Source organism: Xenia sp. Carnegie-2017, unplaced genomic scaffold (assembly GCF_021976095.1).
Source record: "Xenia sp. Carnegie-2017 unplaced genomic scaffold, XeniaSp_v1 HiC_scaffold_21, whole genome shotgun sequence".
Lineage (NCBI taxonomy): Eukaryota > Metazoa > Cnidaria > Anthozoa > Malacalcyonacea > Xeniidae > Xenia > Xenia sp. Carnegie-2017.
Window position 1 is genome coordinate 7,959,174 of NW_025813484.1, and position 25,975 is coordinate 7,985,148.

Below are 25,975 nucleotides of genomic sequence, written 5' to 3' on the forward strand. Positions count from 1 at the left end.
CGCAGCTACAACTAAATATAGTGCGCCTTGATATGCTACCCTCAAATGATCTCAAATGCAATCCGATAGCTATGTTGTGAGACCAGCATAAATCATCTTATATCTTATGCCTTATTACAAATGTATACATACCTTTCACACAATGGACGCTATTATTTGAGGTGTTTTCCTTTTCCTTCTGGACGATGTTATCTTTGACGTCTTCAACGTTCTTGTTTTTCTCCTTTTTCTCTTTTATGCCAATATCAGCCAAACTGTTTTCCTCCGTAGTTTGCTTCGAGTCTCTCTCAACTACAGACGAAAAAGATTTATCTGTTACATAATATTATCAGCTTTGTCAGTAACGTAGCTAGAAAAAAATGGTTCGTCCTACTCTAGAAAAAACGATTAGTAAGAATAGTATAGCTGTAAATTAAGTTCAAAAATTAATAATTTGGTACTTTTCTTAATGCGAATATAATCAGTACGACGATAACAAAAACAATGTCTTAGTCTGTTTAGAAGAATAAACGAAAAACAGAAGGTAATTCTCGATTGAGAACATGAGACTAGTCATAACGCAATTAGCTCTACAACAGCTCAAGCATATCCATGCCAATGACAATCTTGCAGTGATCGAAGCAGTCCCTTGGAACCACTGAAGTTGTTTATCGTGTTAACGCGACGATTGTATATAATGCAGGAACAACAGCTGGAGAATATCCATGCCACTGACAATCTTGCAGTAATTGAAGCAGTCCCTACGAACCACTGAAGTTGTTTATCGTGTTAAGGCGTCGATTGTATATAATGCAGGAACAACAGCTGGAGAATATCCATGCCAATGACAATCTTGCAGTGATTGAAGCAGTCCCTACGAACCACTGAAGTTGTTTATCGTGTTAAGGCGTCAATTGTGTATAATGCAGGAACAACAGCTCGAGCATATCCATGCCAATGACAATCTTGCAGTGATTGAAGCAGTCCTTAGAACCACTGAAGTTGTTTATCGTGTTAAGGCGACGATTGTATATAATGCAGGAACAACAGCTCGAGCATATCCATGCCAATGACAATCTTGCAGTGGTTGAAGCAGTCCCTTGGAACCACTGAAGTTGTTTATCGTGTTAAGGCGTCGATTGTATATAATGCAGGAACAACAGCTGGAGAATATCCATGCCAATGACAATCTTGCAGTGATTGAAGCAGTCCCTACGAACCACTGATGTTGTTTATCGTGTTAAGGCATCGATTGTATATAAGCAGGAACAACAGCTGGAGAATATCCATGCCAATGACAATCTTGCAGTGATTGAAGCAGTTCCTTGGAACCACTGAAGTTGTTTATTGTGCTAAGGCGTCGATTGTATATAATGCAGGAACAACAGCTGGAGAATATCCATGCCAATGACAATCTTGCAGTGATTGAAGCAGTTCCTTGGAACCACTGAAGTTGTTTATCGTGCTAAGGCGTCGATTGTATATAATGCAGGAACAACAGCTGGAGAATATCCATGCCAATGACAATCTTGCAGTGATTGAAGCAGTCCCTACGAACCACTGATGTTGTTTATCGTGTTAAGGCATCGATTGTATATAAGCAGGAACAACAGCTGGAGAATATCCATGCCAATGACAATCTTGCAGTGATTGAAGCAGTTCCTTGGAACCACTGAAGTTGTTTATCGTGCTAAGGCGCCGATTGTATATAATGCAGGAACAACAGCTCGAGCATATCCATGCCAATGACAATCTTGTAGTGGTTGAAGCAGTCCCTTGGAACCACTGAAGTTGTTTATCGTGTTAAGGCGTCGATTGTATATAATGCAGGAACAACAGCTGGAGAATATCCATGCCAATGACAATCTTGCAGTGATTGAAGCAGTCCCTACGAACCACTGAAGTTGTTTATCGTGTTAAGGCGTCGATTGTATATAATGCAGGAACAACAGCTCGAGCATATCCATGCCAATGACAATCTTGCAGTGATTGAAGCAGTCCCTTAGAACCACTGAAGTTGTTTATCGTGTTAAGGCGACGATTGTATAAAATGCAGGAACAACAACCAGATGTAGTGTTACAAATCGCATTACTCACAGAAATTGTCTTGGATAGCACAAAATCGAATACCAACTTCAAAAGATTGCAAGAAAAGACATCTGCCATAATTTTTAGTGACTAGCATTTCTCAAGGATGCGGCAAAAATTAAAGCCATTTCCGATAAAAGCCATTTTCAGGGAAATCAAAAGTCTTCTAAATTTTACCGTTAACTAAGTTTTTTAAAATATGAAGACGTTTATGCAATACCATTTAAATGGCTTTATTTGCAGTCAAATTCTCCCAAGATATTTTTGATATCTGCTTCGACCTAATGCTGAGAATGACGAAAAAAGTTAAAATCATTTCTTTAGATCATGAGAACTATTATTCTTCCAGAACGTAGTGTTTTTCCAGAAAATTGAGAGAAAAACAGCTAGTGTACATCGCCAACGAGTCCAACTTTAAAATATCCTGCATGTTAGAATAAAAACGACTCCTTCGAAGAGTTTACTACTGAATCAGCTCTTGAAAATGGTTGTCGACTGAAGAGAAACAGCATTTACAGGAATAAATTTAGAAATCAACAAGTCCTTGCTGTTCTCGAAAAATTTAGCCGAAATGCAGAGACGTTTGACCGTGGAGTCCCAAGAAAAAACTGTGGCATAATGACCTCTTCGTGTCGTTTAGCAATTGGTAGGGTATGTCCCTTGAGTGATAATGACTGGATACGACTTACATTACTCCCTTTGTTTACTCAATAATACTGACAGGAAAAACAGCGCTTGTATAATATATTTCATAACCTCCGGTCGAAATATATATCAGTCTTAGTGTCATGCAGACCCTTTCATCTCACCGTGAATTCATCTGAGAGGTAAGCTATCGGGTCTAGTCTCCAGCTTATGAAAGTTAGGAGTTAGTAAGTTGATCTCAAGGTGAAGAAACCGGTTTTACATTGATCAAACAAGGGATTAATGATGTTTGATCTAGCATCCAGTCGTTGCTACCCGAACAGAAAAAACTCAAGGAAGTCATAATCTGGGTGGCTATTTCACTTGCCTGAAACACTATCACGAATATGTCTCACTTTATGCAACAAGTTAAACGACCCTGAGCAAGTTGAATGAGTTAAGGAGAATGTGCCCCTCTTATATGATTCATGTATGAACCGATGTAGTGTTGCACACGTTCAGGAACACAGTTAATGAGGAGCTTGTTGTCAAAAGAGATTGAATTGCTAAAAAAGCCCCTTTCAGTTCAAGAAAATTGATACGAAAACGTTTCTTTATAGTATTTTCATTTGGTTTGTTGGCATCGAAAAGACCCATGCATATGCAGCCTTGCGTTGATACATCCGTGAAGTATAATCTTTCTTGTACGTATTTCGGGGTACATAAAAGTTGCAGTTCTTTCAACTTATTTAATCGTAAAAAGTTGCTAAAGCAGTAATTAGACTCACCATCAATGTCCTTTTCTTTTTCCAAAAGAACGTTCTTCAGATTTTCGTGACCTATAAACAATTTTTGGAAATTTGAGTCTCACGATAAAATATCCTATATTTTCTCGTTCATAAAAAATGAAAGCGTACCCGTTACATGATCAATGCTATCTTTTGAGGTGTTTACGTTTCCCACTTTGACGATATTATCTGCGACGTTTTCCTCGTTTTTCTTTTCTTTGTCAAATTCATTCAAATCATTTTTCTCCGTGGTTTGGTTAGATTCTTTCTGAACTAGAAACAAAAAATTTTTTCTCACTTTATAAGCCTTTCGTGAAACTGTTACAAACTAATGGATGTACAACAGGGCCTGGGAACTGTTGTCAAAACATGGATGCCAAAAAAAAATTGGCATGAAAATTTCCACTTGAAAAATTATATTTATTACTCGCTCCCTCCTGATTTTTGAATGTCGTTTCAATACAAAATATAACCAGGAAAAACAACCTCCGAAAACTAAATCATGAAGATATGCTCTAGCGTTATAAGTAATGCACTCATTTATACAAAGATAATCTGCGGTAAAGAAATTTTGTAATTCAAATTTCGTAAAATATTCGCAAGGGCAATAACGGTGAGCACAGACGGATCTTATGGGATGTAGAAAAATTTGTTACTTTTTAAGTTCCCTCGGCTCGTTGATCCACGATTAATCAGAGATTCTCCACTACTTAAAAGTGAGCCAGGGTGTTTCTTGAAAATTTCATTTTGTGTATGATTAACTTTTCTCGTTTCAAGCGGATTTCCCATTCGTTGTGGAGGTAAAGTAGGCACATCAACCACATCTAGCTCCTCCTCTTCATCGTCACGTTCTGCTAATAATATCGATTTATCCATGATGCATTCCTTGATTGCATCGTAATCGAATTTCTGAATGCGATCCTGGTGTCTGATAAGCAATGGTTCGTAGGTGTTCATAAATTTCACAACATCAAAACGATCATTTAGTTTATTTACAATGTTTTTGTAATGCTTTGCACCATTATCAAAGCCATCAGCAACAACAATCTCGATGTCTATGTCCTTTGGTATTGCAAGACAAAATTTTAACAGCACGTCACTGTTTACTGTAGTGGCAATAACGGTGAGATAAGGACTTGGTTTCATTGAGCTATATGTAAAAAAAGACAAATAAATCCGGGCATGAGACAGATCAACAAAGTTATTCATGGTGGTCCTGAAGAAAATAGGACCTGCATAAATAATTATTTATGCATTAAAATGAAATCTTCATAAAAAATAGCTATATTTGTTCCTCCAGGTTAATTTAGCAACACGCTAGTTTGTCCATGTTCGTTGTAGAAAAGAGTATAATGTTTTGGTGGCTGTTAAAACTCAATTAACGTCGCTTTAATTTCAAAAATTTTTTACTTAGTCAGTGTGTGACGGATTGAAAGTACTTTTAACATGTTTCGCTTTAAGGAATAACAAACAAATCATGAAATCCCCGAGGTGCAGAACTGTCAAGCTCAATAAACTGCTTGTGAATGCTAATTACATCATTGTGCATAATAATTTCAGCGAATACAAAATTATTTTATGTGGGTTTCGTTTTCTTTGGGGGGGGACACGCACCTTGTACGTCATTCAAAGCACCGTCATTCAAAGCAACATAAATAACATGTTTAAAGTTTCAAATTCAAAACAGAAAATAGTACGTAAAGAGTTATTATACTACAGTGAACGACAGATATAATTTAATTAGTCACAATGAATGCAAATTTATCTTTGTGATACATTGACTGTTTAGCGTCCGCGCATTTTATTTTTGTCAATTATTTCTTAATATATGTTTATTTATGATTATATTTTGCCATCACAACAATAGCAACTAGACCTTATCAATAATAGAAAAGAGTTCAAGCTTTTAAACTCTAATTTAATAAGGGAACATAGTGAAAGATTTTTGAGTGTGACGATGCAGTCAGACACATTGATAAAACGCTTAACACAGTATGATTATCTTTTCAAACACGGCCGCCATAAAATCAAACCTGGAGGAGGAAGACTAGAATTTATAGAATTTACTGAGCTCTTTTGCTCCAAGCTACGCTGAAGTACAAAGGGTGGAATCAAAAACTAATCTTAGGAAAGTAGCGCCATGCTTTAGTTTCTAATTCATTAAAAACAAACCTTTCTATTTCGTTATCTTCATCTTGGAGTATCCTTGACTCTCTGATAGCGTGGAGCGTAAGAACATCTCCATAACGGATGCTAGCGCTGTGTTCACCACCATCATAACCACGGATAACTTTCACGACTTGTGGAAGTGAAAAAACTTTAACAAAATCTTGTAAGGAGTATGAATCTTCTGTACATTGTAATCTCCTTTGTTCCTTCGGTATTTCGTATCCACCAGAGTCAACCGTACGATATTTTGGACATCTAACGTGATCATCTTCCTAAAATATGCATGGGAAAAAACACTAAACTCAAATAAAAATGATACTGCGGGCTCTGTCTGCCATGTAGACGACAAAAAAAGCAAAACCCTTATACAGTTAATGAATTTCATAGAAAAAGCAAACAAACGAAATGAAATATTAAGCTATTTACCAGATGAGAGCCAGTACGGAAAAATAGTTTCAAAACGTCTTAAACCCTATTCATTTTTTTTATTTTTATAATAAAGAAATTCGCGTTGTAAAATGACCGATATAGCTTGATGTTGAGACCAAAATTGCATTGTTTTCCACCTATTTCACCTCCTCTGGATAGTAAAATTCACTCTCGCTGTGATAGCTACCATCTGAATACACTTCGTATTCTCTTGGGCAATTTACATTGCTTTTAATATAATTTTAAAAATGTAAAATTCACTTTGTAAACTAATATACATTGAAAAAAAATATCACTTTTGGACCACAGTCGAGATGTCGTAAAAAGTTGCTCGCTGCTTCAGCAAACCAGACTGCAAGGAAATCTAAAAGTGCAATCTCACATGCATTATTAAAAAAGGTAATTAATATCAACTTTCACTTTCAATACCTACCCTCCACCTGCCCTGTGGGGGCGAGGTGCAAACTAGTATAAATTTAACTACGAGCTAAGATTTGTAAAGTGACACAGATTATCAAAAGTCTAAACCCAAGTGTCTGAAGCATATCACACTGAATTTAATTAAGTGCAAAAGTCTAACCCCAAGTGTCCGCAATATATCAAACTGAGTTTAGTTCAGTGGATGTGTAAACAAACTCTCTGCTCTCCAATACAACTTGTAGACAAAAAAGCTTAGTGATAAGCCAGTATGAGCAGCATGCGATGTATGTTCCCTGTTCTAAGTCCAAGCACGCCTTTCTAAGATATTGACCTGGACTACTACGAAATTTCATCACAACAACGTATACTATAATAGCGAAAGAGAAAATACAAAAAAAGACGCGTTTGCTAAAAGCTCGAATGTTGTGCACGGTCTTAAAAGGCCGGTGATGACACCTTTGTATCATTTAAATGTCACCTTTTGATTTAAAAAATGTCACTGTTTGTGTGTGTGGAAGGGGAAGCAGTGGCGGGTGGTTATAATCCTGAAGAACCATTTTCTCATGACTGTTTTTAAACTTTTTATAAACAAAACTCGCGAGGCATTATAGAGGTATAGAAAACGCAAGTGAAATGCGTAATAATTGGATCAAGTAAAATTTAACACAAGTTGGAAACTTGGAATATACTATAACTAATGAGTACGAATTGAAAATACTTACGTTCGAACGTATTTTGCTTAAATATTCCGACCCTTTAAATATCCGTGTTGGATTTGAGCCTGTGAAATGGAAAAATATTTAAATGTAGAAAAAAACTACAACGCAGACTTTGGATTGTCGGTCTAAATGAAGCGAGCAATGTGTATAGAAACTGAACTATATGATTTGATTTACAGCATTTGAAATTTAAGCCGCAGAGAAAGTTGCACTAGAGGAACGTGAGCATTGTGGATGGATATTAAGAGTGCTCAATCTAAAAAGGAAAATCTCTACGTTATTACTATATTTAAGCAGGCCAAAGAGTTAAGAAAGTTTGTGTCCTGATATTTGTAGTCATTATCATTAATGTATAACAACGTAAAAGGCATTCATTTGACGACGCATGTTAGTAAAAAGGATGACTCCCAACACTCCCCTCCTTGACGACCCTATACAAAGAATTCAAACGACTCCGTCTCGTTTTCATTCCGAATGTTGTTTACCGATTTCACACAGTTGTTATATTTTGTCATCAATGAAAAATGCTGACCGAAAAAAAGAACGTAAATAAACGATCTGAGCTGTTTTTTAAGATGCCTTCATTGCTTTAATATCCGCTTAGTAAGTATCTAAAAAACGACCAATCGCACGTTAACTTACAATTACCTTTATTTTGTATCACCTGATGATCGATGCAAACGATCATAAACATAGTGTCCAAGAATATGGATTATACAGAAGGGTCACTCGTGTCGGAGTCTTTGATGTTTTGTCCTCGCTTATGTTGTGCCGTGCATATCGGCAGCCATTATTCCAGCAAGATATTTAGAGCTTTTCACTTGTTTACAACCACTAAAATGACACGACGTCATTTCTTATATTGAAATATTTTCGATTTCATTGTGAAGAACGTCACATATCGACGTCATGTAATTGGAGTCGTTAGAAACAAATGAAAAATCTTCAGTATTTTGCTCGAATGATGGCGGATGTAAGGACGCAGAGCACACTTGAGTGAGACTTCTGTATAGTTATTATTCTGTGATAATGTAGTGAAAATTCCATTTTAGGACATGATAATTTTTTAAAAAAGTGCTAATAACGGCTTTCGCTTTGGTATTAAGCACTTTTTCTCTGCAGATAATAATACAAATTATACAAATTACAGTCGAATAAGGATTCAAGAGAAAATATTGCTGTGTACTCATATTTATGTCAATGACGATAGTATTCATTTATAACGCTTGAGTATTTCATCAAACAAGCAATACCTTGTAAAACTTTCTCTAAAAGATCCAAACGACCTATACTGATTAAGGCGCCTGCCAATTTTTTTATAGTAGCATCTTTTCCTTTTTCCTTTTTCCAATGCAACAGCATTTGAAATGCCTGAACATTTGAACGAAATGATTTCAGTTCAGACTCAGTTGGTAATTGTCGAGTGGCATGATGTTCATAACAATTTTCTTCATCTGTTAATTCACCAGGTAAACTATCTAAAAAGTGATAAAAATAGATTAGTGCGGACGATTTATCTACCAAAAAGAAACAAGTCTTGCATATTGGGTCTTGGCTAAGAAAGCTGCAACAGTTTCGCTCTACAAAGCATTTATGAAAATTTTTTCTTTCACATTTAGTCAAAGTGTATAAGTGTTCTTGAATCTAGTTCTCATTTCTTGCATACTTTGTCAAATAAGTAAATTTACTTATTGTGAGCCACCTTAAGGAATTATGGCTTTTGCAAAATACTGATATAAGTGATTGCCATTAAAATTTCAGCATACACCTAAAACATATTTTCGTGGAAATTGTTTGCTTTCAATGGATCTCAAGTGATTACCCTCCCTCAGTCGCGCACCTGCCACCGATTATATCTATTAAGTTATAAAGAATTCAAACATCTTTTTGCCTTATGACGTTCGATATTATGGTTTATTGAAGCATGAATAGTTATATATCTTTGCATATTGTAAATTACTTTTGTCAGATGGAAAGCCACAGTTGCTATTTTTGGGTTGTATAAAGAACTTCCCATCTCTTAGATCTAATATCTCCAATGCTTTATCCAATTTTAAGCATATATAGGTTCTCTTGCAGCCTATGATATCATCATCATCATCATAATCATAATCATCACTTTCATCGTCATCATTATCGTAATCGTCTTCGTCATCATTTATTTCGCCCACGGCATAAGCAAATGGCTGCCAAACATTTTCTCGATCTTTTAAATAAACAAGACTTCCCGAGTCACCATCCTTGAGAAAAGAGCCATCACTTTTCACTTTAACAGCATTTTTGAAAATCGGTTCCTTAGAAGTTTTACCAAAATATAAATAACTCCGTTCACTTATGAAGCCCTTGGTGTGATTACTTGTACGAACTTCGACAAAACCCTGGCCATTTCGTAATCTTTCATAAAGCTCTTTGTTCATTTCTTTTAATCTTAACGCAAGATTCTCCATATCATCTCCACCGAGACGCTCAAAATCTTCTTTCTTTCCAACTTGAATAAACGTGGAATCGGTCTCATCATTAAACACACTAACCGTATTGCAGGGAAAGGTACCCAGTTGTTTCTCCTCTTCACAGTTGGGCGATTGGTAGAAATATTTGCTACTATCATTGTTATTTCTGGCATCAACAGTATTAATTATTGTCGAAACATCCCTTTCCACATCTTCCACTTGGTGACCGACACAACCAATATGTGTACAGGTCAAAGCGAAATAGTTTTCATTTTTACGACAGAACATTGTCAACTCACAGCTAATAACTCGAAACGTATTTAATAAACGAAGATGACCATAATATGTTAACTTTAATGGTTTCGATGCTGAACTTCGTAATTCGATGAATCTTGAAGCTTCCCATCCAAATTTAGAATCGATCTTTTTTTTTATATTGTCTTCCAACTTTTTTTCCTTTTTATCAACTGTAATAAATAAATGTTCATAAGGTATCTCTTGGTTTGGAACAGCTATTCCAGCAGGTCCGTTAATCCGCACGAGACTAAATAGGGCAAAATAAATAAATATAAGAAAGAGAAACTGATTATTTGTCCGTGTTACATAACATGTTGTCACTCTTCCTTAAAATTTTGAAGAGAAAGAAAAGTTTTGGAGCACTCCAGCAAGGAGAGGATATACTTAAAAACCACACATGACTTGTAATGAAGAGTGGGATCTGTATTCTTTATTGATAAATCTAAATTTAACATAGACCTTTCAAAAGGGAAAAAACTTTTTATAGATACCAACGATAAACATTAACTAGCCTAATAATTCTTCATCTTTCAAAAATAATTCTTAAACACGGTTGTGTTGGTGCTGTGTATGTTAAATGTGATTGAATAATTTTTTGTCTCGTGACTTACAACAAATGCAATGTCCCCTCCCCCCACACACACGGAGACATATGAAAAATGTTTTTCCGCTCAATTTATTATCATAACAAATAAAACAGCTATGGAGCTAAAAACTAAAAAACATTCTTGAGCTATTAAACAACAAAACTCAACTATTAATAGAAAGAAAGCATTTAGAAAACATTCGAAGAAAAATGCTGTGGTCACCTTTACAGCATTTTACTATTGTTGCCAGCTCATTTTGATCTCCCCCTAAAGACGTTGATTAAATTGAAAAGCTGTCGAAAATTTGAAATTTAGTATCTTTGTTCCTATATAACAAAAAATTTAATGCGAGAGCCCTCTAGATTTAATGAGTTTTTTTTTTAATCGAGTCTTAAACAATGTTTTCTTCGACTTCATCTAAGGAAATATTGACACCCTTGGAAAACAAAATTCCCTTTTGTCCAATCACAATCAAGATTGCACTGTCAGTATTTACATATCAAGTGAATGCTGTCTTAATTGTGAATACTGGCTTAATTTCTGTTGCCTTAAAAGGCAATAGAAAATTCTTGATGTTTTGCCACGTGAAAAATATTGAATACTATCTGTAGATAACGTAATGGTTCATGAGATGTTCATGAATGGTTCATGGGTTCGAATCCCGTTGAGTCACCTGAATTTTTCAGGTTCTTGGGACAATTGCTTAAATTGTCCAGCAAAGTGCGAAGATCATATCTTCATTTAGGTTCATGAGAAAATTGTAAACAAAAGTGGCAGAATCTCGCTTAAGATTTTTAGAACTGTTTTCGCTTGAACTATTGAAAATAAATTCGTAAAAATACACGGGGTGTGTTACACTGTCAGTCAGGAAAGTTGTCATCGAGTGCTAACGGGAAAAGACGAAATGGAACAGAAAAAATTATTGTCAAAGCACAGAAAACTTTATGAAAGCTTCTATATTCATTAATGTATAATAAAACAACTATTGAATTCGATTTTTGCATGATATCAAGAAATATTCTGACCTTGGTCAATGCTATCCGCCCGAGCTTTGCTTCCGTAGGTAATATTGACCTCTGTTTGAATAATTCTTGATATCATGCTCAACCTCATCCAATAATTGTGAGCTAATTGTTTGTTAAGATCAAATGCCTAAACAATATGAGGAACTAAATCTCCACCTCGCAAAAGTTGCTATGAATGAAACTGCATCATTTTTCCTTAGTTATGGAAGATAACAAAATATAAAAATTTTACCGTTGGAGGGTATTGACAATTTCATCTCGAATGTTGTAATCGTCGTTAAGGAACTTTTCTTTAAAAACTTCATTATTAGTCGTCACATTTTCAGGTTCTAGAAGAATATGGAATGTTGTCTAAAACGATCTTAAGGTAGAAATTGTTTCGGAAGCAAAATGTTGAGAAAGTTGCAAACTAAAAGACACAGTAACTTTAACTGAAAGAATATGTTCGTGACTTTTTCTTTCGCACGAGTTCTACTTTCATCGTTTGCCTTTGAATCAATGGCATAGGAAACCCCATATTTTTTATCCTGCTATACGTAAGTAAATTGTACATCATTTGTTTTATTTGTTTCTTTAGAAATTTTTGTTCTTGCCGTGAGTGAACACATACGCATAGCATGACCAAATTTGACGGCTGAGGGCTTTAAGCATGGAATGCATATAATCTTGTGTTATCTGAGTTATTTCTTGACTTTACCAATGGCTAATGATTTTTCCAAAATTCATTTTTATGTCACACAAAACCCACAATGCGTTCTCCATAGCAATAATAGAATTTCATAAATCATTATATTAATGAACGTAAAGATGTCATTGAAAATTGTAATTACGTAAATTTCAGTATGAATAACAGTATTGCAGGGGCAGAAATTCACTTCAAGAGACGAAGGAGCAAAGCGTCGTAAATTGCCGACCTTTTTTTTTGCAGGAGTGTGCCAAAATTTTTGCATGTTTGCAACAGTGAAAGCAACATATTTTCAATAAGATTAGATCAAAAATACTCTTCTGTGTTTTTGTAACTCAATCAAATTAATCGCCATTCATTATTTTATGAAGAAGAAAATAAACTAACTGGCTTTTTCACACAAGCTGTTATCTGAATGTTGGGTTGAAAAGCACTTTATGATGAAAAATTAAGTTGGAATGATTTCAGACAACCATTGTCAAAATTTGCTTAGCCCCAGGTGAATAGAAAAAAATTTCCGTTCGGCACAGCTAGTTTTGACAAGTTCAGAAAAGACTATACCTGTTGTATGTGTTTGGCTGTCCATATTTGTGTTTTTATTTTCATCTATAAAATAGATAAAATTACATGCTTTTTACTATTGCAACATAAATCATAAATTCTAAACTTAATGTCCATGATTCAACCGAATAATTGATCATGAAACCTAACAATTACAATGTTTATCATGTATACACCTTGATTGAGGGAGAAAAAAATATTACTGAAATAATGTTTTTGATATTATTTCTTATTTTCAGAAAAATTTCAAGACATTTTTCCGAGTCCTTATAATGGCACAAAATGATAATTATACAGAAGGATCACTGAGGTGTGCAACGAGTTCTCACGTGCGCCATATTATTCCATCTGATAAAAGATTTTTTTAACCATTTAAGTGACATGATGTCATTTCTCAGTAATGAAATCGAGAATGATAAGCCCGGCACAACATGCACATAGACAAAAATATGAAATGTTCACACTATAGTGATCTTATCTTTGTCTATAATAGATGAATTTCCCAATGAATCCTGTAACTTTTATTGCTTCTTAAAACTGTCTACATGAGCTTTCAATTTACGTGGATCTCACAATTCACCTAATCAATCCACTGACATAGCAGGGGGTTCTCAAAAAAGAAGACTCAGTATATATTAACTTTGACAAGGAAAGAGGTGGCCCACAATTAATTTATAATACATTGATCAAACCATATATTATCGCAAATTAGAAATTAGTTATAAATTATTATACAAAGTAAATTATTTTGTTTCATATTAAAACTAAACAAAAAAACTTTGATAATAAATATCCCTACATATTACCTTCCAGCTGGCGTGAGCATCCCTGATCAGTTTTTTCGCATTTGTCTAAAATAAGAAGGGAAAGATTAAATTCATAGTAAAAAAAACACTTCTACAATGAACAACGTTAATTAAAATTAGCAATCATTTATCAATCATTTATCTGACATCATGTCATTAATGCTTAGTTTAAAGTTCAAATCACAATGTTTAATATTTAACAATAAAATAAACGGATACAAATGTTAAAGTTTTAAGATTCCTTTAATTTATGACGACTTCTTTGAATTTATTGAACAATTACTGTTACAATCTGAGTATCGTGCCAGCTTTTTGTAATATCAACAACATCCAGTAAATAACTTTTCTCGGTCCAAAAAAGAAAACTCGCTGAAAGTGTAATTAGGCCTTATAAATAATGGAAATAGTTTTGTACACAGGACTGTCAATGTATGCGTTTCCTAGTTGTACGACTTATAGAATATGTTTTTTATACATTTTAAGTGAGCGTAAAAGCTGTACAAAGAATTGATCAACGATATTAGCCATTAATAATCAAAAATATTGGTATTGTGGTATTATACAGAATGATTCTGTTTTACATTTGTATTCATGCTTGCGCGTTTTTGATAAACCAATGTATATTTATAATAAACCAAGTGAGTTATAATGATTTGAGAAACATATTTCAAGAGGCAAGTATCCTTGACGTATTTCTATTCGCAGTTAATTTTAGATGGCAAACTGTTTAGCTATATAATTTATCAATGTGATGACTGTATTAGAAAGCGAATCCAAACAGTTCTGTGTAGTGGCGATATATATTTGTTTATTTTCGGAACGATCTTTGTTTCATTATTGGTGAAACTCACTGCAAGCGAAAAAATTTGACAGCTTTTCCTAGCTCATTGTTCAAAAATTCATTATACCTACATCAAAATGCTAATGTTGGTGTTAAGCAGAATCCTTAAGCGAAGTGACACATATTCTAAAGTATACTTTAAAATAGAAACTATCACAGTTAAATAAACGAGGATGCGAAACCGATATATAAGATAAATATTTGCTATGTTTATTAATTTACTCTTCACAAATTGAAAATAAGTGCTTCACACTTTATAAATAGATAAATTATTTTTTCTGAAAATTTGGCACTAAAAGTTTCTTTGAGCGAAGGAAAAAAGCCATTAAAACATTCTCCACATTTCTTTACAATTTCTATACAATTAGACAACAAAAGCAATGCTACCTTGTCGACGGCCAAAGGCATTTAAATTTTCAACTAACATATTCGCGGTGGCATTTTTTCCTTTTGTTTTTTTGCACTTCAAAAGCATTTCCAATGGCAATTTATTATTTACAGAGCATATCTTGTGCAAATTTTTTTCAGGTATGCCCAGCATTTTAGCAAGCTCCAGCCATTGAGGATATATCATTTCAGCAATTTCCCAGAGATCACTATCTTCGGGAACATTAATCACTACTGTAGCATCGTGACTTCCTAAATGTACAACAAGGTAGTAATGTTAATAGTTAACCATTCATAATGCTACTAATATATGTGATTACTTTCAATGTCGCTGATATCCCTTTAATTGTAAATATAACATTTCGACATGCCTCACGATTTCAAAATTTACTAAACATACTGGTGACCCTTACTACACCTTGCGCAGAAAGTTTTGTTGACTATCTTAAAATTAACCTGATTACATGAGGCAAACTAGCTTCCAGGTGGCAATGTCGCTGTGATATGCCAACGAACATCAATTCTGTTGATATATCTACAAAACTCTAATTAATTGACGGACATCATTCCCTAAATAGCAGAGCCTATTTGCAGGATAACGTTTGAATGGTTTCTGGGGATTTCTACGTACCAAGGTTCCAGAGGATTCTGGGAAGGTTCATTCGGCTTATACAGACATTCTGATTCGTCGTCTTTGCTACATTTCTTCAATAAAACGCGTAGTGTGTGCACAAATAATTTGGAAACATTCAGCTCAGTGGTGGAGAGGGATCAAGAGAGTTAAGTTAAAATTCAATTCTTTGAAGCGAGTTACCTCATTTACAAAGTTCACCTTTTATACATGGACTGGCCCAGCGCGTTAAACGAGCTATCCCTGCTCTCATGTAATTACGTGTTTATTTAATGTATTTGGGGTCTTAATTAATACGTTTCAATAATCTCTTCAAAATGACCGCCCGCACGCGCGCGAGTATGTAATAAATGACAGACAAGGAGAGTTCTAAAGACTTGAGATAGACAAAATAAAGGCAAACGGGCTTGAAAAACCATGTTAGTAAATTGGGGGCATAGACCAAAACAACAAAACAAGAAAAAAACAAGAATAACTGCTGTTTTCATGATCGATTATAAAAAACCTTCGATGATTTAATAAATAAAGCCAAATCAATACACTTACCGGATAAAGTATATTCAGGTGGTTCATCTTCTTGTTGCTCCTCTAAGAGCTCTTGCTGTCGGTCTTCGCGTCGTTCTTCCTGTACGTTTTCCTGTTCATTATTTCGAGGTTCTTCTTGTCTTATCTCTGTTACCTCTTTATTATACATAATTTAAAAGACAAAAAAATGTTCAAGTTATTATCTATAGCAATCTATGTCCAAATCTATAGCAATCTATGTCCAAATCTATAGCAATCTATGTCCAAATCTATAGAAATCTATGTCCAAATCTATAGCAATCTATGTTGTTAATAGAAACAATGAGGTCGCTATTCTTCCCAAAACTTTCAAGGATATGGACGATACGATTTGTGCCCAGGAGCCCAAAATACCTCAATGTGGCCCTGACCTGGGACTGACTTTTCAAGCCCAGTATTGCACACAGTTTTAGGAACATTGCCCTAATTAGTAAGGGTAGGGTACGTTACTGCATTAGTGTAAATGCATTTACTAGTTTCCATGACAGCTGCTTATAATAGAGCCGACTTTGGCAGCTAGCAAATATTAGTTCTTTTTAATATAAATGTAAACAGTTGACTTGATATTGCTAAATAGTGACAGTCATACAATCAAGAATTGTTAAAAATTTAAAGTACTTAAAAGCATTTTGAAATTTTGGCAGATGTTAAAATTTGGTTCTTGAGTTCTCTGTGGAATGAAAAAAGGATTGAAGCTGAACTTGACGACTTTAATTTTTCAACATTCAAAAATAATGTTATTTATGCCAAACTGGCTACGTTGATGAAATAACTTTTTTAAAACTTCAATGGACATAGTTACAAGCAACTAAATAGCTTTGCATGAGAATATTTAGGCCAGACATTTAGGAGCATTTTGGCCTAGGCTGGTTGCCTTGTAAACTGCTCTAATTCATAGGTCAGTTCTAGGCTAGTACTATAAACAAAGATTAAGAGTATATTCTGAATTGCTTGATTTTTGCAATGTATTGTGATGACTTACCAGATGGCTCTGATTTCATAACTGCTGTGATTGAAGTGTCTGTATGCGAATAATTGGTTTCTAAAGAAATATTAAAATATGTTAACAATCAAACACAAAGAAATAGAGTGGAAACAAATTCATTTAAGTAAAGCATAACCATCCAGTACCATCAGTTTTACTTCATGTCTATAAACTAGGGGGACATAATCCCAAAAAGAAATGATATAAAAATGTCATGTAGACAAATAAAATAATATTTAAGCTAGTAGCGGATGCAGGGTTAGGCAAAAAAAATTGTATCCACTAATATTAAATTTAAAATACCTTTATATAAAATTCATATTGGTTATGAATTTCTAAAGAATAAATATTACCGAATAAATAAGTTGAAGTAATTTATTTTGCCTATAGCTGAATCCGCCCTGGTTTGAGCTGAAAGTTAGATTTGCTAAAGGTGAATATCTGTTCAAAATTCATGAGTCCTAGGCAGTTGCATAGCAGTCAGTTATTTTAAATGAGCGATCTTTTAGAGATAACAAAAAAGGTTTTGGTTTCTCCCCTTAAATATCTATAACTCAAACCTTTCTTCACACTCGAGACTAAATCTGTCTTCAGTTTAGAAATACCTTTCCATTCCAAGTTCACTTCCATGGGATCACGCTCACTGCTCTCTTTGATTATGTAAATTATCCTTTCACTTGAAAGCAAAGCCACCTTTCCATTTGCATGATGAACAAGACGAAACAAACCATCAAATAATTCTGTACAATATCCTGTATTCATCAGCATTACAGACCATTTTGTTTTAATTTGTTTGGTTTCAATGGAAAAAGTTTCAATAACAAGCTGTGATTTGTCCTCTTTAAAATAAAAACCTTTGATAGTGTTGTCAAAGGGAGTGTAAATGACTCGAGTGTATGCATTGATTCCTTTAACCTGTGGATGAAATTTCATTTTTTTAATCAGAGTTTTATCCAACTTAAAAATGGCGAGTTGATATTTTCGGCCATATGCATTTGTCAAAATTGCTATATTTTCAAAGGATGAAATGGACAAACTTTTCACTTCATCAACAACCGGTTTATCTTTAACTTTTGGTACAAAAGACTTGATAAGTTCACCTTTACTGTCACACACATATATATTGATTTCATTGCGTTTGCGTTTTGAGCTTTTAACTGTAGCAAGGATCACTTGGTCATTGGGCGTGGCAGCTAGAAAAATCTTACTAAATTTTTTATCCTTAAGAAAATGCAAAGAACAATTTTGAACAATTCTGTCTTCCAAACAAAGTTTCAACACATAATTGCCATTTGGATGGTCTTTACGATACAAAAGTAGATATACCATGCCATTTTTATCAACGTTCATGCATTTTACTTGTCTATTTTCAACATTAAGACGTTCTTTACACCATGTTTCAAACTTTTCACTCTTGCTGTCAAGCTTTTGCAATTCATTTCCATCGAAAACAAGTAATTTCCCTTCTCTGTTTACAATCATTTTCTTGTTAAAGAAATCAATATTCTTACGAAGGTCAGTTGTGTACCAAGGTAGTGACGTGACAGTAATTTCCTTGATGTTTTTGAAATAGAAAGGATGAATCAACTGCTTGCCATATTGAATCAAGGGCCATTCCATAACATACATTCTCTTGTTAGTGTGCTTAAATATGAAATCGGCCAAATTGACGTTAATACGTATTACACTGTCAAGGATTTCGTCTCCTAAGTTATTTTGAGATTCGGCCATTACTTTCGCGACAACCGATGAGTTTAATTCTTTCAGGAATGGCAACAAATCTCTTGTCGCTGACGCACAGTTATCCAAGTGTTGAAGAATAGTGCTTGCTATGTGAATCTTGCTTGCTGTTATTTTATCTTCGATGCTTAAAGACGCATCCTCAAATGCTTTTTTCGCCTTCTCTCCAGCTAGCTCAAACAACGGTTTAGATTGAGATAACGATGTTGTTGTTTGCGGTGTTGACGACGATGGTTGCTTTGTAGCACACCCTTCCAAATCTTTTAGCTTTACAACTCCGTCATGAAAGAAAAAAAAACTGTGGCGAAGATTTTCTGACGAATTTTCGCGTAGTGTTTTCAATTTGTCCTTGAATGCATCATAAAAATATGTTCCATTTTTGCCTTCCCAAACATCCAGAACTATGCTCAAAGCGGATTTTATTCTTGCTTCCATCACCATTAGAGACTGAAAGTTGTGCTCAAAGAAAATAATGTATCCTTTACAAAGGATAATAATGTACCAATGTTTTTTCTTCTACAGCATATTCTAGACAGTCTTCATTGCAATCATTAGTAGATAGCAAGCCAGTCTATAATGTGTTTAAGTATTCATTGTTAGAATAAAATAAAAACACAACAAAATTCTTTTGACATGTTTAAGTAAGTTCGTACAGCATTTTTCATCACTTTACCCCACCACTGATGTAAACATTAACCAATTTGGCTGCTAATTTACTCAAAACTAATCAAATGTTCACATTTTGTCTTGCATAAAACAAAAATAAACATTCAAAAACATCTTCAAAACAACAAAATACTTTAAAATATTCATATGAAAGAACGGAAAACAATAAGATTTTGTGAAATTTTAATTAGATCAGTTGATGACTTTGCACCACTCGGCCACAGTATTGAAACAGACAGTAGGTTCATTTTACTGTGTAACCTGCCGTATAATTAATTAGATTACTGGCTGCAGCTAGCCACCTAGCTCACGGCTCCTGTTGGTCAGAAAAAGTAATTTACAGGCTACCACTATATTAATCACATGCGTAATAAGACATGTGCTACACAAAAAATTTCTACAGAATGGGACTACTGTTTGTTTCTATATTGTGGCACGGCTATTATTTTCAGTAACTCTTAAAATTGGTGCATTATCCTGTGCACAATGATTATAAAGGATGCACATAAAAATGGTCACCTTTGAAATCTGCTGACAGTAAGAATTTGCCTGGTTCAGCAGTAATTGATTCCCAAAGCGTAAACGCAATTCAACTGAGTTTCTTGCCTGAGATTGTTGTAGCTGCAATATGTGAATTTTATTGTATACCATTGCATTTACGTCTCCATCGTGATAAATTGCTGTTGGATCATGCTACTTCTGAATGTTGACTGATATCAAAGATGACCAGATTTATACACTCAGAATAACTTGTTTGATCTGTTAGGAATTTTTGAAATACTAAAATTTGTGTTTGCTTCCCCCAAATTGTTATCGTTTCTGCCAAGTCAAGGAAAATCCACAATGGGGAAACCCCCCAAACCGGCGTAAGAATGGAAAAATAGATAGAGAAACTTATATCACGAGTCTTTATGAACGTTGGATGGCCAGTACGGATGTTTTAAGCAAGGCAGCCATATTGGCCGGGGATATGGAAGCCCCTAAAGTATTTTAAAGGGTTTAAACTTCATTTATTTCATATAAAGGTTTAAATTTCGTTTAAATTTTATAACTACTGTGAAAATTGCAAAAGAATAGTGTTAAATTATTTTTTCTTTAACTGTTCTTGTTGTCAGTCATCTTAGGTCAAGATGCTCGTTGGCTCTAGTCTAAGTCTCTAAAGTAATTAGTATTAGTCTGCCTTTGTTACCAACTTTTTCAAAAACTTATCGTTGGCTGCATTTTGTACGATAGAGTACATAATCTCTTGTCTATTATTATCATTTTTTCTAGATTTATTAGCAAATATTGTAAGAAATCAATATTGAAACGAATAATCTTACATAAAATGTATCCCTTGCTCTAAAATATAAAATCGATTTAACTACGGTGTCTTTGCAGATATCGCTTCACACAAAAGAATATTCTATTAAAAGACAACTGATTATAAATATGAAATTTTCTAGTATTTCCAAGCTGTTTTAACAGAACAAAAGGTAAAATAAAGGCATAGAATGTAAGTAAAATTCAAATGATTAGCCATTGTTTCAAGTTTTCCTGAGCGATCAAAACTGTGAATACGTTAATGCTGATCAAAACCACACTCCACTAGAACAAAACTTTGAAATGTATATTCAACTTCACTGGTCGACTTCAAACAACCTCCCATTAATTAAATGTGTGTGGAAAATCTGTCAACTAAAATGATTTTGTTCACATTGGTAAACCCAGTGTGTTCTATTGTTTGCGCTTGGAAGTTTTAAAGTATTAAAATTTGAGTTTGTTTTCGAAAAATTTAGTGGGAAATCATTTGTGAACGTTGTGTGGAGATAACAAAAACATGGCAGCCATATTGGTCGGGGAGGTGCAAAGCCATGGGGATTTATGTACGAAGATACTCAAAAGCTGAGCTACTCAGACCGTGTCTGGTCTTCAGCTTATGAAAGTTGGGAATTAGTAAGTTGATCTCAAGGTGAAGTAATCGGTTTTACATTGATCAAACAAGGGATTAATGATGTTTGATCAAGCATCCAGTCTCTGCTACCCGAACAGAAAGAACTCAAGGAAGTCATAATCTGGGCGACTGTTTCACTTGCCTGAAACACTATCACAAACATGTCTCAGTTGATACACCAAGTTAAACGATCCTGAGCACGTTGAATAAGTTAAGGAGAATGTGCCCCTCTTATATGATTCATGTATGAACCGTTTTTACCGGTTTGACGAGAGACGTTGGCGATTTTACGTCATTAGAATGTGAAACATACAGCCAAGCCTAATTATAAATTGTTCTATGACATCATGTTTATTCACTTTTTTTGTAAATTACTTTTCTTTCAGAACTTAGATTTAAGCTTATTTTGAAATCATAGCAGCTTTCCTCCTACTCTTTTTAATGCATTCAGATGAATTTTTGATAATAGAAAGCACATGCAGATTTTCATTGAAGACAATGTTAAGAAATGTAAAATGAAACACAAACTTTAATCGTATTAACAAAATTGACTATAATTCAAAAGTCGCTTATAGCATTAGGAATATGAGTTTAATTTGAGATAAAAACATTGAATATCGATTTGTCATGCATGTTTAGTTTATGTTCATAGCGATGCTTCAGTAAACTTGTAATGTCAGAAATGCAGTTTCGAAATCTCGTTTGCATTTTTTAAATTACACTTGTTTTAGAATTTGGACTTTAAAACTTCAGTCAAAGTGACTGCATACTTCATCTTTTCATTTATCACTGACACATACCCGATAAAAAGTGAAAGATAAAATAGATGCAACACAACTACATGAATAGCAGGTGAAAAATTGCGATTAAATTTCATACCTTAATTCAGTATCAATTTCTTTTGATCCATGTGAGTTTCGTTGCATAAGCGCATTCGGATAACAAACAAAAATAAAGCAAAGTAAGACTTTCCTTCAAAAAACTGTTTCATGAACATTAATGACATCCACGTAGAGCATCTCAGTTATATAACTAAGTATACATCACTGACTAACAACAATTAACATTTAAATAAAAATACATAACTAAGAATCTCATGCAGAGTGCATGATAACATTGGGGCTAGCCAAATGTTGAAAAACGAGTGCATTGATACAAAAAATCGAGACGTTTTTATCTTTTACATGGTTTTTGCATAAAGCCTATCTTTTTAATGCTCATAGATATCAGCAACATATTCTCTCATAGACAATCGAGCGATGTTCGTTGTATGATACAAAAGAATATTTTATGAGTGCTATTGTGAGCGCCAAACAACATGAGCGGGCGACATTGTTTATGAGTCTCAAGAGAATGGCGGTGAGTCAAACTTTAATATATCATAATCCTCGTCTCAAATACCAAAGTCTTTGTCAAGGAAATTGTCGACGAAGAAATTGTCATCATTCACTTTAATAGTTGCACCAATTGTAGAAACAAAATATTCCATAACCTTTATTGCACAATCGATGCCTGAAGCTAAATTTAAAAACAGTTACAAAATTTTCGCTGGTCTTCAATGTATGATGTCTTTATAAAAGCCGCGATTTTATGATTTTATGTATAGAGTGTTTTTACAATATCCTTCTACGTGTGGTCTTTCATCAGGTCTTGAACCCGTTTACATGTACGCTGTCATCGAGTGTGTTCAGCGAGCACTACACCTTTCAGATACTAGAGCGTCTTTAAAAATTGTATTAAAACATTTTCTTCCGTTCCTTTTAAGAAAAATCCACGAATGCTTATATACACATGTTTGCAACAAATGTTTTCCACCAAAACATTGCGATGAGAGGAATATATAAGGCAAAGGTTTATTTTTTCGAAGATTTCATGTCGAAACTTCGCAATCGCATTACATGCCTATGATACTTTCAAGTAGATGAAAGAAGATGAATAAAGTAGGAACAATGTCATTCATTGCCTTGTGGTGAACCATGGCGACGATGCGCATGTCCTTAGTTAATTTTTCGTTTTAATGGCGTCCTGATTATTTGATTAAACAATTGAACTAATTGAAATTTTTTCTCCAACCGCTTACTGCAATGCCTTCTATCAAACCAAATTGTTTTTGCTAACTTTTGCCTTGCCCTTGCTTACGTTTTTACTCTGGTTTCTATAAATTTGTAAGAACCTCGCTCTTTTACCATAACTTCCATTAGAGTACGCTGTTTTTGCTGACTTTTTCTTTGCACATTCTTATTTTTTTACTCTGTAAAAACTAATATTTTAGTATTGACATTTGCAACGTTCTGAAACCGTATGACAGAACAATTGTAAAATCATGAATGTGTATTTTATATTCCATATACTACTTATGTTTAAAGACGTTATTGTCAGTTACAACATAAATTAACTCACGCTTGGACTATAGCAAATATACTGTACTCTTTCCATTACATTACTTCTGGAGAGTACACAGAAATTTAGACCGTTGATTAACATTGTTATCATTTAATTTACAATGAGATATATTTCATTTTTATGTGCTAAATCACGAAGCTATTACTCCAGTTATAAGTGGACATTATACATTCGCTGAATGAAAGCATTTAACATCTGAAAATAATTCATATTTTGAACTTTGTCGTCTTACACAGTTTCAGTGGCGACCTTTTTAAATAACGACTGCTATGAAATGGGGTCGTTGAAAATGTCTACTTCTATCGAATGACGACTTTTCAAAAAGTCGTCTCCAATGATAAGGGGCTTTTCTAATAGAAATGACGACTTTTTGAATACAGATGTTTACATTCGATTGCTACATTCGATTACATTGACTTCATTGATTACGTTCGACAATGGAACTACAACTTTTAAATATGTCATATCCTGTGAAATGATAACTTTATTAAATGTCATCTCCAATGGAATGAGAACTTTCTGAAATGCGGAGTCTTTTTCTTCAGAGAAACTAGAGTAAATTACTGGGTAAATAAGTGAAAATCCGATTTGAGAAAATCTCAGTTTGAGAAAACCTTGTGCTTTCATAATAAGTGGTTGGCGCCGTGTATGATGATGAAAATAATAATATGATGATAAGAGAAGAGCAATAGAATTTTTAAATTAAATCTTGAGTAAAAAAAAGAGGGAAAGAAACAAAACTTTTCTCGTTCATGCTTAATTTGCTCGTTTGAGCCAGGCATTAGTTATGCGTGTTATGGGTTCAAAGCATTAAAATATTGTAACCTTATGTGTTTAGCGAATGTTTATCATGAATACTTGAAGGACCGAACATTTGCGGCTGAGTTAATGTAGCTACAAATTGTTGCTGTACGTTTGGTGAACAACGAGCAACATAAAGTCATCTATCAATTTTTGCATCATGTTTCTGATGTAATCAGACCAACAGATAAGAAGGTCAAATAAGACGTACCTTACCATGGATTTAAAATACACATTAATTTGTGTTTGGCGAAGTTTATGGTGTAAGAAAGTAAAATAATGGTGATCGAATTTGCTCGCTGTTTTGTTTGTAAAATGTATAGTAGAGTTAAGGTACCTCTTTACATTGAAAGTCTTATGTACAAGAAATACAACTGCATCAAAAATTTTGGCTGCATGACGTGCCATAGTCTGCAGGTGAGATTTGATCTGGAACAGTAGCTCACTTAAGGTCGAGAGAATACCACTTGAGCCAAGGCTACATGACGGCAACCGGCTCAGGAACTACTATTAAACCTTTTTCTTCATAAATATTAGAAAAAACAAACGTTTTACGCAAAAACATCTAATGGATCTTGTACCCAAAGAAAACGATCCTCCGTACCCGTTAATGGCCTTCATGGTAAAGAGTTACTCACATGAAAAAATAAAAGAAGCGACTCAGAATTTATTCCAGCTTTTTTGTAGCAATTATTATACGACGCATTGGATGTCGTAACGAAATAACTCTATGGTTTTTGCTTGAAGTGTCTCTTAAAGCATCTTTTGTTAATGCTGCAGCGATGTCACTTCATCTTTTGACGTATCAATACTCATCCTATTATATTTTGATCGTCGTTTGTAAAAATAACAATGTTAAGCAAGTTTCTCTACGATTTTTCTCCTGTCCTTTAGCAAGATGAAGTTCTGTTGTTAAGTCTAGACTGGGATTCGAACATAAGATTGCCTGATCAAAGACAATGGTCAACAACTGTGCCATTCCAACTCCACTTGTGTCAAGCAATTTTTAAATAAACATAATGATTTTAAAATCGTGCGTAGTATTGCTAATGTTTAACTTTTTGTTTTTTTTCTGTCTCCATTTATGTCTACCTTTATATGTCTACCTCTATGTCCACCTTTATATCTACCGTTATGTTTACCTTTATGTCTATCTTTATGTCTACCTTTATGTCTAGCTTTATGTCTACCTTTATGTCTAGCTTTATGTCTAGCTTTATGTCTAGCTTTATGTACACCTTTATGTCCACCTTTATGTCTATCTTTATGTCTACCTTTAAGTCTACCTTTATGTTTACCTTTATGTCTATCTTTATGTCTACCTTTATGTCTACCTTTATGTTTACCTTTAGGTCATCCGACAAGATCAAAGAAAGCCGCCTAGTCAAATTACATAG

General features: G+C 34.2%; 1 protein-coding gene across 1 annotated transcript in view; it reads right to left on the minus strand.

The window, feature by feature from the left end:
* LOC124444359 overlaps positions 1-22,497 on the minus strand; it is a 28,244-nt gene extending 5,747 nt beyond the window's left edge. The window contains exons 1-16 of the mRNA XM_046994953.1: positions 22,254-22,497; positions 17,641-19,346; positions 17,033-17,092; positions 16,033-16,167; positions 14,856-15,107; positions 13,628-13,672; positions 12,822-12,866; positions 11,808-11,904; positions 9,177-10,210; positions 8,470-8,694; positions 7,220-7,278; positions 5,652-5,920; positions 4,136-4,629; positions 3,609-3,752; positions 3,480-3,530; positions 133-291 (exon numbers count right to left, since the gene is read on the minus strand). Coding sequence (XP_046850909.1) covers positions 133-291; positions 3,480-3,530; positions 3,609-3,752; positions 4,136-4,629; positions 5,652-5,920; positions 7,220-7,278; positions 8,470-8,694; positions 9,177-10,210; positions 11,808-11,904; positions 12,822-12,866; positions 13,628-13,672; positions 14,856-15,107; positions 16,033-16,167; positions 17,033-17,092; positions 17,641-19,216 — 4,645 coding nt within the window. The 5' untranslated portion in view covers positions 19,217-19,346; positions 22,254-22,497. The remainder of the gene's footprint in view (positions 1-132; positions 292-3,479; positions 3,531-3,608; positions 3,753-4,135; positions 4,630-5,651; positions 5,921-7,219; positions 7,279-8,469; positions 8,695-9,176; positions 10,211-11,807; positions 11,905-12,821; positions 12,867-13,627; positions 13,673-14,855; positions 15,108-16,032; positions 16,168-17,032; positions 17,093-17,640; positions 19,347-22,253) is intronic.
* Positions 22,498-25,975: the final 3,478 nt, after the last annotated feature.